Source organism: Amphiprion ocellaris, chromosome 17 (genome assembly GCF_022539595.1).
Source record: "Amphiprion ocellaris isolate individual 3 ecotype Okinawa chromosome 17, ASM2253959v1, whole genome shotgun sequence".
NCBI lineage: Eukaryota > Metazoa > Chordata > Actinopteri > Pomacentridae > Amphiprion > Amphiprion ocellaris.
In genome coordinates this window covers 8,569,810-8,587,682 of record NC_072782.1, presented here as the reverse complement: position 1 = coordinate 8,587,682, position 17,873 = coordinate 8,569,810, and the positions used below count along the sequence as shown (strand labels likewise).

The following is a 17,873-nucleotide window of genomic DNA, read 5'->3' as shown; positions in this document are numbered from 1 at the left end:
TTATATTATCTTACAGCAGGGACATTTTTCTTATTCATAAGGAATGTCATTTCAACATCCTTATTTAATTATCACTAATTAATTACCATATTAGAACAATTTTAACATCGCGCGTCAGGGTAGAAATAATTTTAACTCACTACAACAATGCAAATTTGTTTATAGGCTTGTTTTTGTTGTTGTTGTTTTCTGTGTAAAATGTCAGTCTATAAATCAGTGTCACTAAATTATTATTGAAGAGTTTACAAAATCCAGTGAATAGTCACCCCTGAAAGGCAGCGGAATACAAGAATAAAATTGCCAAATTGTAAATTCATGTACCTTAGAAGTGAGTGCTGTACTTGAGAAAAAAATGTTCTTAATTTTATCTCACAGTTATTGAATTTTTGAGGCTGAGGTTAGTGTTGCTGTAATCTTGAAATACAGTATTCTGTGAGAGGTTTTAATAATAATTTTGTCCAGATTTTGCTTATTCATTCACACTTTAACAGTTTCTGGAAGATGATCACCCCTGTAATTTGCACAAATAAACAAAAAAGTAACACAAAGACCTATGTAAAAGGTTTATTATTATAAAACTGTTTAGTTCGTGTGCAAAATCTACAAGTTTCAATAAATAAACTGTCCCATGCCTTGTGTAGCCCCAGTGTAAGTGAGGCCATGGCCTGATTGTGGGATTATGTTTTCATACATATGTTGTCTTTGTGCCACTGCATTTTTTTTATATGCAAAAGTGTGAATTTATCAGCTGAAATATTATGTCATTATGACAATCATACCATCTGACAATTGCACCATCAGTGGGGTCATTTACATGAACAAACAAGTCTCATCTGTTGAATTTAGAAGCATTTAAATCACTCAAATTTACCTATAATATCTATTTTTAATATTTGCTTTTATTCACAAGCTAGTGAAAAACAAAAATCATCAGAATTATTTCACACAAACAGGAGTTATGTCATTGCTGGCTGAAGAGAAATCATGTTTCTTTGTCGCCATCCTGTGGAGGAAACGAGCATGCCAAATATTTCATTCAAATTTTTGCTCATGTAATCTATTTTTATCATGTTTGAATTATTATAACAGAGAAGCATTGCGTGGTAGAATTTAATTTTACTTAGGAAAGTCTGACAGGTTGACTAGGTTAGGTAAACTTATATTAACTGAGATATAAGCAACATAAACAGGTGTGAGCCTAAACATAATCACGAGTATTTTTCTGAGCTTTGCCAAAAATAAATACGGATATACAATGCAAAATACACAATAAAAATGTAATCTTATAACCTGACAAATGTTTTACTGGTAATTTCAGTGGCATTTAAGAGGCGCAATCAGCATCACTTAAATACACACCAAAATATAAACACTCCATTCAATGTAATAGTTTTCAAAATGTTACTTATGCAAAAACACAAGCGTTTTAAAAAGAAAATATATATTCAATATAACAAAAAAAATACTAATTTTGCAGTGTAGCATTTGTCGTAGTTATATTACAATTATAGACTCCTATTCCTACTTCAAAATAGTATAATTAGTTCTTGGGTAAGATACTGTACTTAAATGTACTCTTTTTTTCCACCACTGCAAACACATATATATAATTTAACTGCTTTTTCCACCAATGTGTCCACATAAAATAAAACTGGCAGCAAATGTAAGTTTAATAATGATACGGAAATCATATGTTCGTAGTGTCTTTGTTCGAAGTTTTTCTGTCAGTGGTACTTTTCCATTAGACGCCCCCTGGCCGCTTGACGGCTGCTAACAAGCTAACCTGTTTGTTTATTCGGATTAGCATCTAAGGCTAAAGCCAAGAAACGGGAAGGAAACGCAGTTTGTTTTAACATTTGAACTGACTGTAATTTAAAATGACGGCACTCGTGATATTATCACGTTGTGATAACTGTTTTTTTGGCTACAGGTCAGGGTGGGTCAGTTTTCCCAAATATAACTTACGTTCTTGGTCTTTATTAGCATCTTGACGCAACCTCTAGCGTCTTAGCACGGTTAGCATTAGCCTGCTAGTATAAGGCTAGCTTATTTTAGGCCTCGCTGTAAGTACGACTTCCGGTGTCAATATAAAAGCCTCCATTTTTATTGCTTTGGAAAATGGACTTTACTGAAATTTCTAAGTAATGACAGCTAAATTCACTAGAATAACGCGGGGTTTTTCCACATATCATGTGTTATGGTAGAATGTACTATTATTATTCCAGAAATCTCAAAGACAATAATTGTTTTGTACACTGTGTAGAATAATATTTGACCTTGTAAACAACATAATCTTAACTCCAGTATTCACAAAGTCATCTGACTGTGTTTTTCAGAGCTTTCAGACACACTTGTCAGCAAAGTCCACAGATCTTGAGTGAACAGTGTGGTACAATGCTTGTGAAAGCAAAAATCAAATTGCTGTATGCTGTTTTCAAATGGAAACAGAAATTGTGATTCACAGCACCTGGTCCAACTAAACACACAGCTACACAAATATTGGTTTTGCTCCATGAGATCTTTATGAGAGTATAACCTTGAAAATGAAATGTGAACTTTGTACTGTAAATAAACTTTTAAGTGTGGCAACTGGTATCATCTGTGGTGTTGTTAATACATCTATAGTTGAGTGGACCATACTGTACATAGAGCTAAGGTCACGCAGTATTTTTAACTTTTTGCTATTTGCATTTTTGGAAATAGAACTTGCAGAAAGCATAAATGTTATTTGTCAGTAATCTGGCCTGCATAAATTAAAATATATATTTAAAAAATGTATTTATATTTTGATCAATTGCTATGCTGTAATGTTTTTTAAGATAAACGACATATACACTATACAGCTTCATCAGAAATATATTAACTATGAATCTTATTATTTGTCTCCTAAACTGAATTATTTTCAGATAAATATATTTGGTTTTCTTAAAATAATGTCTTAATGCAGATAAAGGAACTGTACTTGCAACAATGAATCCATTTGTTGTCAACTATTAAAATAATCACAAATTATTTTGCTAATTGATTAATCTGTTTTGTTTTGTTTTGAATATATGATAGATAGATCCTTTGCCGCAGAAGTTTCAGGACAGACAACACCACACATTTCCTCAAATATGTCAAAATCGTCTGACTCCAGCTTCATATATTTAAATATTTTCTGGTTTCTTTACTCTTCTATGACAGTAAGATAGGGTTGTGAACAAAACAGCCAATTTCAGGGTGCCATCTTAGGTTTTGGGAAACACATGGATATTTATCAACATTTTCTGGCATCCTATAGACCAATTATTTGACTAATTGATAATATAATCAACAGGTTGATAAACGAAGAAAATTACCATTGGCTGCAGTGCTAATTTGTAATTCCAACACAGCAATGCCAATTTCAATAATTAGCACTGTCATGACTACATTTTTACAGCACTGAATTGGAATTACAGCACCAAAATAGGCATTTTCCCATCTATGTCACACTGATTATGAAGTGAAAGAGGAAGCTGTGTCGTGTGGCTGCGTGTAGCTTGACTTCTTCCTTATCTAACAGCCCCCAGCTCTCTGCCCGATCACTACCCAGCGGAGCACAGCAGAGAGCAGTCAGCCCGTCGTGTCTCTACCCGAGGCCGGATGGTAAAATCCAACCTCCAGCGGATCCTAAACAGTCATTGCTTTGCTCGCGAGAAAGAAGGAAAACAGCAGCCCTCTATTACTATGGCGGATCTAAGTAGTAATATCTGTGACATGATTGGGAAGTAAGTAAACGATGAGAAATACCTCACCTAGCTTACTGCTAACCGTGATGTGGGGGAGGGGTGGCTAAGCTAGCGCAGCTAGCAGCCACGGAAAAGCGGAAGTAAATGGCATTTAAATATGCTCTTGACTTAAATGCGCAGTATTAGCAATAGCTTAGCATTGTGTTTTGTGATGTACTTTGTTTTTAGGGTATTTTAAAAGATGTCACGTTAAAATTGCAGTCATTTGCTTCGTGGCCCGAGAGACAACTTGAGCAGCGTTAGCTCATGTTAGCTAGGAACGTCGTCGAACTTGTGATACGTCACTGCGTGGGCTAGCTGACAAGAAAACATTTAACAGTTGTAACGTTTTTGCTGTGGAAACTTAAAACCCCCAGCTTTTAATGCGTGTGTCGCCTAGGACACGGGCAACTCATTTAAATTCATGTAAAATTGAACGGTATAGTTAAATAATTTCTCACATTCCGGTAAGTTTACGGTCAACAACTCGAACGTAACGTCAAGTATTTGACATTGAAAACGCTTAATCCGCGCAGACACGCCTCAAAACAGGGAAGCGCTGTACTGACACAAGTAAACCAGAGCAGCACACGGTGTTTTCTTGTAACATCTGGTGGCTCCGGGAAAGGCGACAGAAAAAATGACACCGGGTTGACAGAAACGTCGACAGGTGAGCACGTTTCTGACCACTGTGACCTCGTGAGCTGACAGCGGAGTCAGGTTGGTTATTACGCAACCAACGTCTTACTGCCGCAGGCGACGTGAGGACAGACATGGTACTGTAAACACTGATGGATGGAGTGGTGATTGTACAATAGAACCTCGTGAAAACCCTGTCAACCAAAAGGAAGCTCGTTCGATCATTTAATAATTTTATAATTCCATTCCAAGTAGTTACAAAAGGCTGATCTAATCTTACTGCGTTTTTTCTACCAAGTCTTACAATTTACGATCTAAAGCTGAAGTATTTATTGTAATAATAGATTTGAAATATATGATCCATCATTACCACATATACATTTCTAAATCAATTAAAAATATAGATTGCTTCAAACGTGTTTATTACGTTGCTAAATGGCATAGATGATGGCACAAATAAAGGTGTGATTGTGCTATTTTAAAAACTAAGAAATTCCAATAGCAAAGTAAAAGGACCTTTCTATATCAATCTGACAATGAATCCATTTGGCCGTTCAAGACTCAAGAGTAGCATTTTAGTATTGCACATTCAAATTAAAGTAATAACGTCAATAGAAAGCAGACCCAGGGTCAGATGCGTTGCATAATCTATGTCCGAAATTGCAGCCTTTGCCATATGTTAATTGCATAGCTTCGAATTGCAGTTTCTCGTTGAAACCGATTAATCTTTAACCCAACAAAGAGGCATGAGTTAATTATGTATAAGTCATCTACTTTGCATATAAGAGTGACAGGGAGAGCTGTCCAAATCACAGTATTGTTTAGCCACACCTGAAATTAATCTGCAATTGTTTTAGATTTGATTAAGCTATTCATTTTTAAAGCAGAAATTTTAAACAACCCCCCTAATTCCACCCTCTCAAATGTGAGGATTTGATGCTTTTCTTTGTCAAATGATTGCAAAAATAATTATGTTTGGTTTTTGGACTGTTGACGGAACAAAACAAACTGCAGGCTGCTGGAAATTCTAATAAGCAGCTTTCACAGTTTTCAGCCATTCTAAAGATAAAACAAATGGTCAGAAATTAACAGATAATTTGAGAATGAATGCAATCACAAGTCCAAGCCCAAATTTTGATACTATATTTAGAACAGAATGTCATCGTTTGATTTTCAAGCAAAAGTGGCCACAGTTCCTTAGTTAATGTCTGCCTTTTCATCTGTTCACGCAAGCATTTGTTTAATCTTAAAATACATCGAGGTATAGAGGCCTTGTTTACACTGTACTCGAGCAAGAAAATAAAAGATGTTGGCACACAAACAAGAAACTTGGATAAACATAATTGAAGGCTAAGACCTTTTTCACATCGGCGATTTTATCATAAAATAATAAATAGGGGTGTTTCTAATGATGTTAGCAGAGTTTTTTTTCCTAATTAGAACAAAACCTTAAATTATGTAATTAGTAACACCCGTTTACCTACTGTTTTATATCAAAATGGATGCTGTGAAAATGGTCTGTTTTTCTAGTGAATATTTTTCACCATTTTTTATTTTATAGTGCAAATTAATAATAATTAAATAAAGGCCATATTAATTGATGATGTGTATAGTAATCAGGTGCAGCTCAAGCCACTGTGCTGTTTGATTGAAATATAAATCTGCCATCTCATAGGTAATTGTTAGACAATCATGCTTTTTTTTTTGCACTACTACATCAAAAAGGCCCATTTGTCATTTTGTTTTACACTGTATTCTTACTGATATTTGGACTTAATTCCTCTCTACTTTGCCCCGAATGCAGACCACAAGATACAGCAAAGCCCTGTTTACAGCACAACAAATGTTTGTGGACATTTGGTAGATATTAGAGGTTGACTCTGTTAACGGCTTTACTTACTCTGGCTGTTTTAACTAACCACACTGAAATTCAAGTTTAAAACGGGAGTGTGGGTTTGTGCTTTTAGCAGCAAATACTTGCGGTTGGTCGCCTCCCACAGCATCCCTCTGTGCCGGTGCGCTGCTCTTTTAAATGTTCCGTTAACAACTCTGTAAACATAGTGCTATTGTTTTGGTGAACATAAACTGAACAGTCAAGTCCTGCTGGTTTAACACATGCTGTGGATTAAGCACTTAGCATCAGTATTTGTTAAAGTCCACAGTTTGTGGACAAAAACCTTTATGGCAAGCAGTATTTGATAATCTTGTATTTTTTAACAGCTTATCACAAACGGGGGGGGAAAGCCAGACATTTTTGTTTTCAAAGCACAGCTTGTTTGCTTAAATGAACATTACAGTGGTTGACACTTTTTCAAAGTGTGGCCAAACTCGGTAAGAAAAGAACGAGGATTGCATGTTAGACAAGGAACTAAAAGCATATGTGGTGCTCTAGTAGTTCTGTTTTTTGCTTTTGAGACATGAGAAAGTGGTGTCTTGCTGTTGTGGTCTGATGTGGTGTTGACACAGTTGACAGTGCCAACAAAACATTACAGCGAGCTGCATGGAAATCATTGGGCTTTGTTGGCTTTAGCAAAATAAAGGTGTGTAAAGCAAAGAGCCGACAATTTATTTTCTAGGAATAATACCACAAAATACTCCATATCGCACCTTGTGAAATTATATTGCTGCAGTTCTTTATGGTGCACAATGACAAGTCCATTTATGTCTGTCTTTGCTTACTGTAATAGAAAAGGATCACAGGAAAACCATACGTTTACATTTTTGTGATCGTCTTTTCTTTGTTCCCCCTTCCAGCCTGTCCCTGCACTGTAGTAGTACCCGCGGCCCGGGGCCTCTGTGGTGCTCCTGATGCCCCTCTCCCACCCCTGAAGATCCCAGGTGGGCGAGGGAATGGCACACGGGATCATGCTCCTTCAGCTCGGCCGCTCTACTCAGTAAGTCACATGCCATCTTAACGCTGAAATGTGCAAATGCAAAAAGGGTGTAAGCTGTCGGCGTCAGAAGATGTGTCTCAAGCATGCAGGCTTCCTCCTCACTGAAACCATTTCCTGTCACGGGATCAGAGTTGGTTCACGAAGCAGAGCGGCAGAAGGCACACAAGGGGTTTTACCCGATTCAGACACATTATTTCCATGTGTGCTTGCATTTTTTTGGCCACATTTCCATCCTAGCTGAACAATAAAAAAGAAACACGAAACCTATGTGACACTGATACATTTATGTTATTTTTACTTGTATTCCAGGACCGAAAGTTGACCGTGACGGAAGAGCCAGCTGGGAATGGTCGCCCTGGGATACTCCACTTCCAAAGCCGTCCCACCGTTACCAAGACGATACAGTGGGATGCTGTCCTGAGCAGCAGTGCACTCTATGTGGAGATACCTCTTGACCCTCTTCCTGAAGGCAGCAAGGAGAGGTGAGGCCCAATCAGCAGCAGACTTTAGAATCAACAAGCAATTAAAGTTATACAGGGGTCAATATATACTTGCGGGACTTTTTGTAACATAGTTGACAGGTATCATAGTTGACATTTTTGCTGTTTTCAGGCTGAAAATCAACATGGCCGCCTATAACCAAACACCACAAAAAATAATAAAAATAATCAGCAAAATGTGTTTAATCCTTGGAGAAAAGAAACCTCGAGATGCAGCCAGAGACTCAGTTTAGTTTTTTTTTTGCCTGCTTGTTGCAACATTGTTTTCCCATTTCCTAACCTAAGCTGCCCTCTGTTCTCCCTCCAGTTTCGCAGCTCTCCTCGAGTATGCTGAAGAACATCTGAAAGTCGTTAGCGTGTTTGTCTGCTTTTACAAGAACAGAGATGATCGTGGTACGTGCCAACAGCCTCGTTTTTCCCAGCCCACCTATTCCACCCGCCCATCATTTGATAGCTTAATTATTCTGGCTTCTGACTCGGTAAATCTTTTCCCTTTCAGCTAAACTGGTGCGTACCTTCAGTTTTCTGGGCTTTGAGATTGTGAAACCGGGCCATGCCCTCGTCCCACCTCGACCCGATGTTTTCTTCATGGCCTACAACTTCGACAGGGACTCTTCGGACGAGGAGTAGCCCTCCAGACAACCTCTCACCCCCCTGCTTACATCTTTTTCTTCCCATTGTATGTTTTTCTATACAGTCCCAGCTGTGGTAAACCCTGGGCTGTAGCTCTCTGTATGCAAATACTCACCGCCCCCCCCCTCATGCTTTATGTGTTCAAGGGAATACATCAGCTGTGTATCTCCTGTTTCCAGCATCTATCTTTGTGTGTTTTATTATAATGTTCATTCAACATTCATCGATGTTGTCACCTAAAAAGGAGGGAGTCTTTTGGGTTTTTTTGGACTTACAATGATATTGCAGTTATCATAGCTAGTAAAGTTTAATTTCTTGTCAAGTCTTGTTTCGTTTATCTCTTTTCATGACAAAATAAGACGGCGGATTCTTCATTTCTTGAATGTACAACAAAAAAGGTCATCAGGTTTACACTCGGGTACTCCAGCTTTCTTTTGATTGGCTAAATGACTTTAAATTTTCTTTCTCTGAATCGAAATAACGAATACTCTTCAGCGGGACCAGTTTTGTTTTGTAGCACTAACATCTTCACAGTAGTGTTAGCATTTTTACAACTTTTACTTTCGAGCAACAGCCCCAATGATTGGTACTTCATAGCTGGATAGTGAATCCTTTTAGACTAGAAGTGGAGTGAGAAGATGAGTGCTATTGCATGTGTCTGATGTAGGCGCTTCAAGTTCAAGATCTTTATGATGAGTGTATTTGGTACAAAGTGAAGGGAAGGTGAATAATCCAAAGTGCTTTTGCTTCTTTCAGCCGTGTATATCTGACAATATATTGTAGAATTTTTTTGTTTTGGAGGTTGGAAAAAAAATGCTGTGATGTTATGATTGGATATTTTTGTTTCTTGGATTAGCATTCCTTTTAACATTTTTTTTCCACAATAGTATTGAGTTTGTTGTTCACCTGCATAGTGGTACCTGTTGTGCTTCTGTGATAATAAAACAACAACAAAAACAATCTTTTGTCGTCTTCTGTTGGACCAGAACAGAATAGTCCAGTTTCTCCTTTTAAGTCTTTAGGTAAGTTTTCTACTAGATGGAACTGCTGGAGATGCTTCAGAAGTTTTTTTTTTTACTTGCATATGTTTTATAAATAATGTTTGTCATTATTACATAACAGCAATGCCCTTGTCATACTGAAACTAGTACCTAACAATGCATTATGTGCTGCTTGATTGGAACAAATCTAAGTTAAAGAGTTAGACAAGCAGTGGGCAGACATTCAAAGCATGTCAGAGTGTCTTCATACCACCAGGAGGCTCCACAGGACACTGAACTACACAACGATTCAACATAAAGTTGTATCTGTGGCTCTCCTTTGGTTCTCTGCATCAATTTTGAGATAAAATTATCTCCAAACTCTCCATTTTCAACTATTGAAATTAGCTTTGAATGTTAATATCTGCTGAAACTGTACAAAAAAGCTTAAAAGCCACCCACACAAACCATTAAACTTCATTTGGCTGATCAGACCTCTTCATAGAAAACAGTTTCTGATTGACATTATGTTGCCTCCAAGTTATTTATTTTCATTGTTGTATATTTAATTTGATTTGATTCCCTGCACTTTGATTTCAATTCTCCTGATTAATGATGGTGCCAAAATAGCACACTGCTTTTTAAAGATGCTACTAACAGAAAAGTTTATTATTCTTATTAGGGCTCATGTTAGTTCCGGTGTGTTCCTTGTCTACCTTTGGCCTGAGTGGAAGCCTAATTAGAACAACTCAAAAGGCCTTCACTGAAATCAGAGGCAACATCTGGAGCTCCTAAACGGAAAACTGCTTATTTTTCTTGGTGCCAAATGAAACAGACTAAAACTAATGCAATTTGTAAATTATTATGATGATAGAATAACACTCGTAAATGATGTGTGGCCTGTTTTTAATGGCAAACGATCAGAAGATGTTATGGTTTGATGCCGCAGCTCGAGCTAAAAGCCCACATCCTCACTGAATTCTGGCTAATACCGAGCTTCTTGAATGTTAAAACTATGATTACAATAATGGAAAGCAAGTTCTCAGTAATCAGGGTGCACCAGCAATTACTTATACAAGCAAATGAACATTAGAAGTTTTGACAAATCTGTAGACGTGCTGCTGCAAACGCTGTAATCTGCTTTATAGGCAGAATAAGTGTCTTAACCCATTTTGTAGACTTGCTTTTATGTTATTTTGCCTATTTTATTAGTCTGTTTTTTCTCTTTTACTCCTTATTCATTTATTTTTATGGTTATTATTTGTACCCTTATTTATTTGGTTTTGTGTTTCAGAATGACACGGCATTTTTGTCGCTTTTATTGTTTTATTTCCTATAAATTGGTGTTTGTGGCATTGATTTATTTTGTAAATCTTTTAACGTGTTTCTGTCCTACTTTTGTTTCCATGTTTTTTTCTTTCAGGTTCAGGCATTTTGTTGTATAATGGTGCTGAATATCCACCTTTTTTTGGCACTTTGTAAACTCTGTTTTTAAAAGAGGCTATATAAATTATTATCATTATTATATGAAATGCATACATTCCCTTTGGATAATGGTGAAATAAAAAAAATATTATTTCTTTAATATGGCAAAATAAACAGTCTTCAACTTCATTACTGTAGGGACATATAGGAAAAAAATGCAGTTTGCTAAATTATATGATTAAGAGAATACCTTAAGTTTCGCAAAATAGAAATCTGAAAAGCTTTAAAAAGTCTAAATGTAACTGGCCAAGTTGAGTCGAATTTTAAAGAGCAAACATTAACATCACTATCTACATTCTGATGTTACATTTTACTCTGAAATCTAAACTTATTTGCCACATTCAATCAGTAAAACACAGGGCAAAAACTAAAGAATAGACTTATTTTCTCGAATCCAAATATTTAATAGGTACATATCAAGTATTATTATGACATGTATAAAATTTCAGATCACAATATGAAGCAATGAAACTCCTCAGACTGGCGTTTTTGCTGCAAATGTTTGAGGTTGCCAACATAAAAATGACTAATGATTAAAATCGAAGAGAAGCAACTAAAATGGTAGAAAAAAAATAAACGGTGTACGGACATAGATAATAGTAAGCATTCTAGGAAAATTAAATGTGACTTCTCAAACTTTTTTCTTCAATAAGAGTGCAATGAAATTAAAACGACACAGCACTGAAGCCAAGCGTCCACAAGACGTCTAAAAATTGTTAGTACTGTAGGTTCACGGAGGGCAGAAGACTGCGGAAAGAGAGGAGAGGGGAGCAAAGGTCACAGCAGAGAAAGAAAGGAGGGCTATTAGCTTGCCAGTCAATGCGTGGAGAAAATAATCCGAACAAGATTAAGCAACAGTGGAAGTAATGCACATCACAGTTAGCTTTAAAGACCATAGTAGCATTTGTACTTGCATGTTGTCGGTAAAAAGAGACAAAAAAACATCCTGAATGATTGAACAGAAACAAGGACATCACCACAAACAAACAAACAGCCTGCCAATGGAAAAAAAGGAGGGAGTGTCGGTAACACGACGGGGGGGTCAGACAGACAGCGTTTGTCTCTGATCTGAACATTGACAGAGAGTAAGACACTGATGTGTACAGCAGCGTGTTGACTCGGCTGAGGCTGTCTTTGTGTCAAAGGAAAAACATGGCTTTACGTGACAGTGGCATCGAGCAAGGGCTACATCTCCCCTCAAACTCAACTCGTGTACAGTAACTGAACTTCACCGCTCCAGGTGACCTCTGTCCACATCACACATCCAGTGATGTGCCGCTGCTCTCCATGTGTTTTAAACCTGCCAACCCCGGACGTTTTTAAAGTACCATGTCAGCACCATAGAAGACGTAAATCTGTGTCGACTGCTCGCCATAAAAAAACTCTCTTTTACAATTTTAACTCCAGGAAAATTGGACTTTTTATTGGTATAATAAGTAAAAAGAGGCTTCTGTATGCAGCAATGCATTTAACTGTTGTCAATACAGTATCTGCAATGGAAAATGTCACAATGCAGGAGTAGCTAAAATAGAAACAAGTCAGAAATTAAATGTTAAGCCGAAAATATTAGTAGGATTATGACTTCTAAGTGCTTTTCGTTGTCTAGTTTTAAGATAGTCTCTGTAGTTAAACATGAGAAAAGGGAAGCAATAAATACAAAATGTGTCTTTTTCTCCAAAATAAGCATATTTTTAGAAAGTCAAGACACAACCGTGAGCTTTCTCGAGACTTCTTTTAAGTGATGAATCTTTTGGTGCAGCGAATTTGAGGAAAACACATCCAGATTTGTTTGTATCATGTTCACAGCTGCCATTATGATTTGGTTTCTGGGCTGTAGATCACTGCGAGTTAGACCTGATGATCTGGGAAAATAAACGAGGTCCTCGTGTTTCTGTTTTGTTTGCAGGTTAGACATTACATCCACACGGTCTCATGTTTGCCACTTGAAAACATTCACCTCTGTGTGGAGCCAGAAATCTCAGGCAAACAGCAAAAGAAAAGATCTCCTTCTGTCACACACGCTCATAATCCTTATAAACATGTACGGCGGTATGTAAACAGGCCTCCTTGTTATCCAGCATATCCCAAATAAATCAGCCAGTCTTCTCTCATATGATCCTGTCTTTTTGGAACCAACTTTCTGTCTCAAGAAATCCAACTAATTTGAACTGAACATATTGAGCACACAGCCAACCATTTCTAATCAGTAACTCAACGTTGTTTGCTTTGACAGTTCTTTTAAAAATGCACTTTTCTTCCTCAGTTCGCTGTTGTATTTTCAGATTTCTCTCTGGACTACAAGAACAACTTCCCTGTGATGAACTTACAAATTACAAATTAGACTTTTCCCAGGTGTTGTTTTGCAATCCATCCATCCATCCATTATCTATACACCGCTTAATCCTCACTAGGGTCGCGGGGGGGGGCTGGAGTCTATCCCAGCTGACTCGAGTGAAGGCAGGGGACACCCTAGACAGGTCACCAGTCTGTTGCAGGGCTACATATATAGACAAACAAGCACTCTCACATTCACACCTACGGGCAATTTAGAATGATCAATTAACCTCAGCATATTTTTGGACTGTGGGAGGAAGCCGGAGTACCCGGAGAAAACCCACGCATGCACAGGGAGAACATGCAAACTCCATGCAGAAAGATCCCGGGAAAGCCGGGACGCGAACCAGGGACCTTCTTGCTGCAAGGCGAAAGTGCTAACCACTACACCACTGTGCAGCCCTGTTTTGCAATCCTTGATGGCTTATTTATTGGCTAAAAGGGACTAAAAGGGGCTTGGATGTTAAATAATTACCTCAGGCTTCACTTCTCTAACTGCCAGTGTTCATTTTCTGACCATGAGGTTCAGTAAAGAAGAACATAATTCTAACTTCACGTTGCACCAACATGCATGTTCAATGTTGTGATGTATGCAAGTGCAATGAAATGCATTATCCATTAAGATATTCAATTGTGTATTAATAAAACTAGACAAGTCTGTTATGCTTATGTCCACCAGTGAACTACAAACCTCTCACTTGTGCTGCATAGGATATTATTTCAAGACATTTCCAATACAATATCTGAGTTTTAGCACCAACAACAGACTAGACATTCATTGCATAAGCACAAGCAGCCTTAAAAGAAATTGGCTCAAGTAAAATGTTCTAAAATGTTTATTTTAAATCAGTAAATGTCTGTTTAAAATTAGAAACTAAACAATATTAGGAAACTGATGGGGAATTTGGTGCTAATCTTTGGTATTTGATAGCATTGAAAGCACTACTTATCAATCTGGTTGTTTAAAAAGGACAGCAGTGGTGAATAACAATCTATGACAACATCAAACACACTATCCAGCCTCTCTGCTGTACATTAGGGAGCTGTACAGTTTGGCCTTGAGCCTCCGACTGTGTGGATCCGCATCACGTTGAGTGGAAAGCTCTTTATCAGCAAGCACAAATCAACTGCCTTTTGTTTGGCTCAACTGAAACAGCTGTATCTCCATTTTCTGGACGTAATGTGACAAATAATCCACATCGTGCTGCCTATGCAATTACTCATCCGACCACTTTTTCTAAAATGAAGGAGATGTGCATCATGGTGGACACCCAGAGCTCTCCAGAGAACATTACACTGAGCCCAACAGGAAGAACAATAGCAGATGAATATCTGCTGAGCACATTATATGCTAACCATCTTTGTATGAAGTCCTGCTTGATTGTGGTTGCTTGGTAACACCAGGGACAAACCACAGTGTGCCATTTCAGATGTCACTGAACAGAATGTGTATGCGGCTCATCTAACACTTTACAGGCATTTAATGCAGTTGCAGGTTTCATTCTGGTCAATAAAGAAAAACAGAACGTATTCATCTTATGCGTAAGGACAGTTTAGTCTACGGAACCATGAACCAGATAAACGTCTTTACATTATGGTGACTCATTTATTTAAACGCTGTGCGAGGTTTTAGTGCATTAAGTGTATCTTGTACATTTATTTCATAGCTGCTCGGAATTAGAAACAAACAGGATCTTATTAAAGAAAGCTGATAAACTGGAAGTGTACTGGATATTGCATTTAACTCTAAGGTGTGATTCCTCATCCAAAATTACTTTTAAAAACCTGATTCCACAATGTTTGCCCCTACAGCCTTGCATTTAGTAAACACTGTTTATGACTCCACATAAAATCTTAACAGAGATTTGTGTCATTGGTAGATTCTATTAGTATGTAAAGTTGCAGCCTTGTTAGAGCAGGAAATCCTCCAACACTCCAAACAAACTGGACGCAGCTGCCAATTTCTGCTCTCTGCCAAACACGGAAAGTTACCCCTGGCGAGACATTTGCTATTCTTATTAGCTCAAGGCATGGCAATGGCACTATTCCAAGTGACATGAGCAGCTAGCAGGATGCTAGTAAATGCCTCTGATTAACCTACAAAACAAGACGCATATGTCAATATTAAAGTGTTAAAATGGCATAAGATATTGTGTGCTTTGTTTCATGTATAACTGGATGTTCATTTTGGACTTTTTTAACTTTACTTTGCCATAACAGGCCAACCTACTCTTAGCACCGACCGAGCGCACAGATCAGTATTTTGGTGTAAAAAGCCACATACATGGTACAGAAAATGCAAACAGGTTGGCAGGAATCTAACAGCTGATCTTATGATATTGAGAAAGTTGCACTCGAACAACGTGCTGTATGTCAATTAATGGAACCAGTGGACAACACAGTGGAAGGGAGAACTAAAAAAAAAAAAAAAAAAGAACTGATACCTTATGATGGCTTGTGGGAGTATGAGTTGGGCTCCTTTTGTGCGTTTGTTTTTTGTGCGCGTTTGTGTGGCAGGAGTGGGGAGGTTTAAAAAATGTCGTCGGTTGAATTTCAGGCTGGTGATGTTAATGGAGACAGTCCAAGTTCAGCAGATGAGGTCAGTCCCTACTGAGGTTGTTTGTGTATGAATGATTGTATACATAAATGGCTGTATATGCAATATACATCTGCCCGTGGGTAAGTACATTATGTGTGTGCAATGCATTTTAAAGTGGAGCTCTAGGTACTTGACGGTATACGAGGGTGCACAGAATGGATGCTTATGTGCATGTATCCTACTTATAAATGTGATTTCGACCTCATCGTCCCTTGCTGTAGCCAGGAAAGAACTGGTCGAGCAGTATCTGAAGCGTCTTGTTTTGGGTCATGACGTAGTCCTTGCCCAAGTCGTGGCGGCAGGCAGGGCAGGTGTAAACCTTCGCTCGGAACGATCGCTGGAGACAAGTCTGAGGAAGGAAGACGGCATGAGACGTTAACACGCACAAACGGAGGATTTTATGTAGCAGCTTTTACAAATGCATCCACTAAGACATACCTTGCAAACGTTGTGTGAGCAGACGGTGGTGATAGGCTGGAAGGCCAGCTCCTGGCAGCACACACACATGAAGATCTGCTCCATCTTGCGCAGGAAATTCTGAGGAAACAAAGCAACACAAACGAAAATGTATTCAATTTGTGAAAACCACAAAAAAAACCCTTCAGAGCAATTCTGCCCAACAAAAGAAGTCAGACATTAGTCTCAAAATTGGGGAATAATGCAGAAGGTGACTCAGGCAGTTAAGCTCTAAAGATCAAGGAGACGAATTTCATTTTCTTGGATGGTGGATGGAGTGAATTATCTGTTAAGAGGTTGTTGAGGAAAATGCTTTCTGAACACAGTTTTGAGGGGTTTAAAATGTGTTAAAAGCCAATTCGTGGTTTCCGTGTCCGCAAGGGTTTGCATGATAGAAATTGCATCATCTGCCCAAGAGGTCTACTGTCAATGCCAGTGCACGGTCCAAAACTTGAGATTATATGCACTGCAAATGCGCCATGAAAACGAATGGAGCTCAAAACAAATGTTTGTTTTAAGGAGAGGCTATTCAAGGAGAGTCTCCGTCATCCACACCTTTTTAATTAATCATTTAAAGAGTTGTAACTAAAGTCGTCACTACCGAACTTTGGAGGTGTTTTGATTTGTAATTGCTTTCCATCAATGGTGCCCAAACACAGTGGGAAGTTACAACTGCTCCAGAAATCCTGTTCTATGTCTGTCCACTGTGTAATCGTACTGACATAGTGCTAAGGCCTAATCTGCTGCTATATCCTGAAAATACATAAAGTCACAAGTTTTTCCAAAACATCCACAGGAGCCCAGTGTGTTTTTTAAGGTTCAAACAGGAGAATGTGACCATCTACGTCACACTACCCTACAGTATGTGTACAGATGCACTGTCAGTCAGTGAACAGGGCCGGATAAACCATGAACTGGTGTTCCTTAATATCCCACTGATTCATACCGGTCCCTCTTTAAGGTTTTCCATGGCTTCATCCCAGAGTTTCTTGTTGGCTGTGTCCTCTCGGATCAACTGCTGCTGCTGCTCTGACAGCTGGAAGGTCTCCTCTATCTTCACCCGTTTAGACGGAGGCTCTGCCACTGGTGACGATTCTGGCACAGACATAAATAAAACTTAAAAAGTAGCAGCTACTCTTAGAGAATATAAACAAACGACAATGCAAATGAAAACTAAGCTGTTGAGTAAATAACATCTTCAGTGGTCTATGCCTGGGATAAGTAAGATCCTGGTGGACATTTCTCCACCATCTTGAATAAAGTTTCACTGATCACGCCGTCCTCACCTGTCCTCTTCTCACAACACCTTGTCTGACCTGCTTTGAGCTTTGTCTGTAAAAGCACCCACCACTATCTCTGGTTGTCTTCTGCTCTCCATTACTTTGTGGCGCCTCCTCTTCCATGTTTTCCACGGGGTTCTCATCCTCCTCTTCCTCATTGATCTCCTCTTTCTCCTTGATCTTGCGTTGTCTCCGTGGCCTCCCTCTCCCGGGATAGTGTTTAGTCCGGCCGCCACGACCAGGTCTGGCGCAGGCCTCCTTCTTTGTTTTGTTAGCCATGGCTGACAGGTAGCCTGGTGGGTACTGCAGACACATAGGAAG

General features: G+C 38.5%; 2 protein-coding genes across 2 annotated transcripts in view; one reads left to right on the top strand and one right to left on the bottom strand.

Moving 5' to 3' along the window:
* Positions 1 to 3,562: 3,562 nt before the first annotated feature.
* Positions 3,563 to 9,378, top strand: oaz1b (ornithine decarboxylase antizyme 1b). The gene is given in 6 exon segments (XM_023267613.3): positions 3,563 to 3,752; positions 7,146 to 7,197; positions 7,199 to 7,285; positions 7,595 to 7,767; positions 8,093 to 8,178; positions 8,285 to 9,378. Coding segments are annotated over 6 exon segments (654 nt in total). The 5' UTR covers positions 3,563 to 3,627; the 3' UTR covers positions 8,416 to 9,378.
* Positions 9,379 to 12,285: 2,907 nt separating this feature from the next.
* LOC111566835 (E3 ubiquitin-protein ligase UHRF2) overlaps positions 12,286 to 17,873 on the bottom strand; it is a 35,415-nt gene continuing 29,827 nt past the window's right edge. The window contains exons 13-16 of the mRNA XM_023267615.3: positions 17,621 to 17,855; positions 17,219 to 17,367; positions 16,255 to 16,353; positions 12,286 to 16,165 (exon numbers count right to left, since the gene is read on the bottom strand). Coding sequence (XP_023123383.2) covers positions 16,019 to 16,165; positions 16,255 to 16,353; positions 17,219 to 17,367; positions 17,621 to 17,855 — 630 coding nt within the window. The 3' untranslated portion in view covers positions 12,286 to 16,018. The remainder of the gene's footprint in view (positions 16,166 to 16,254; positions 16,354 to 17,218; positions 17,368 to 17,620; positions 17,856 to 17,873) is intronic.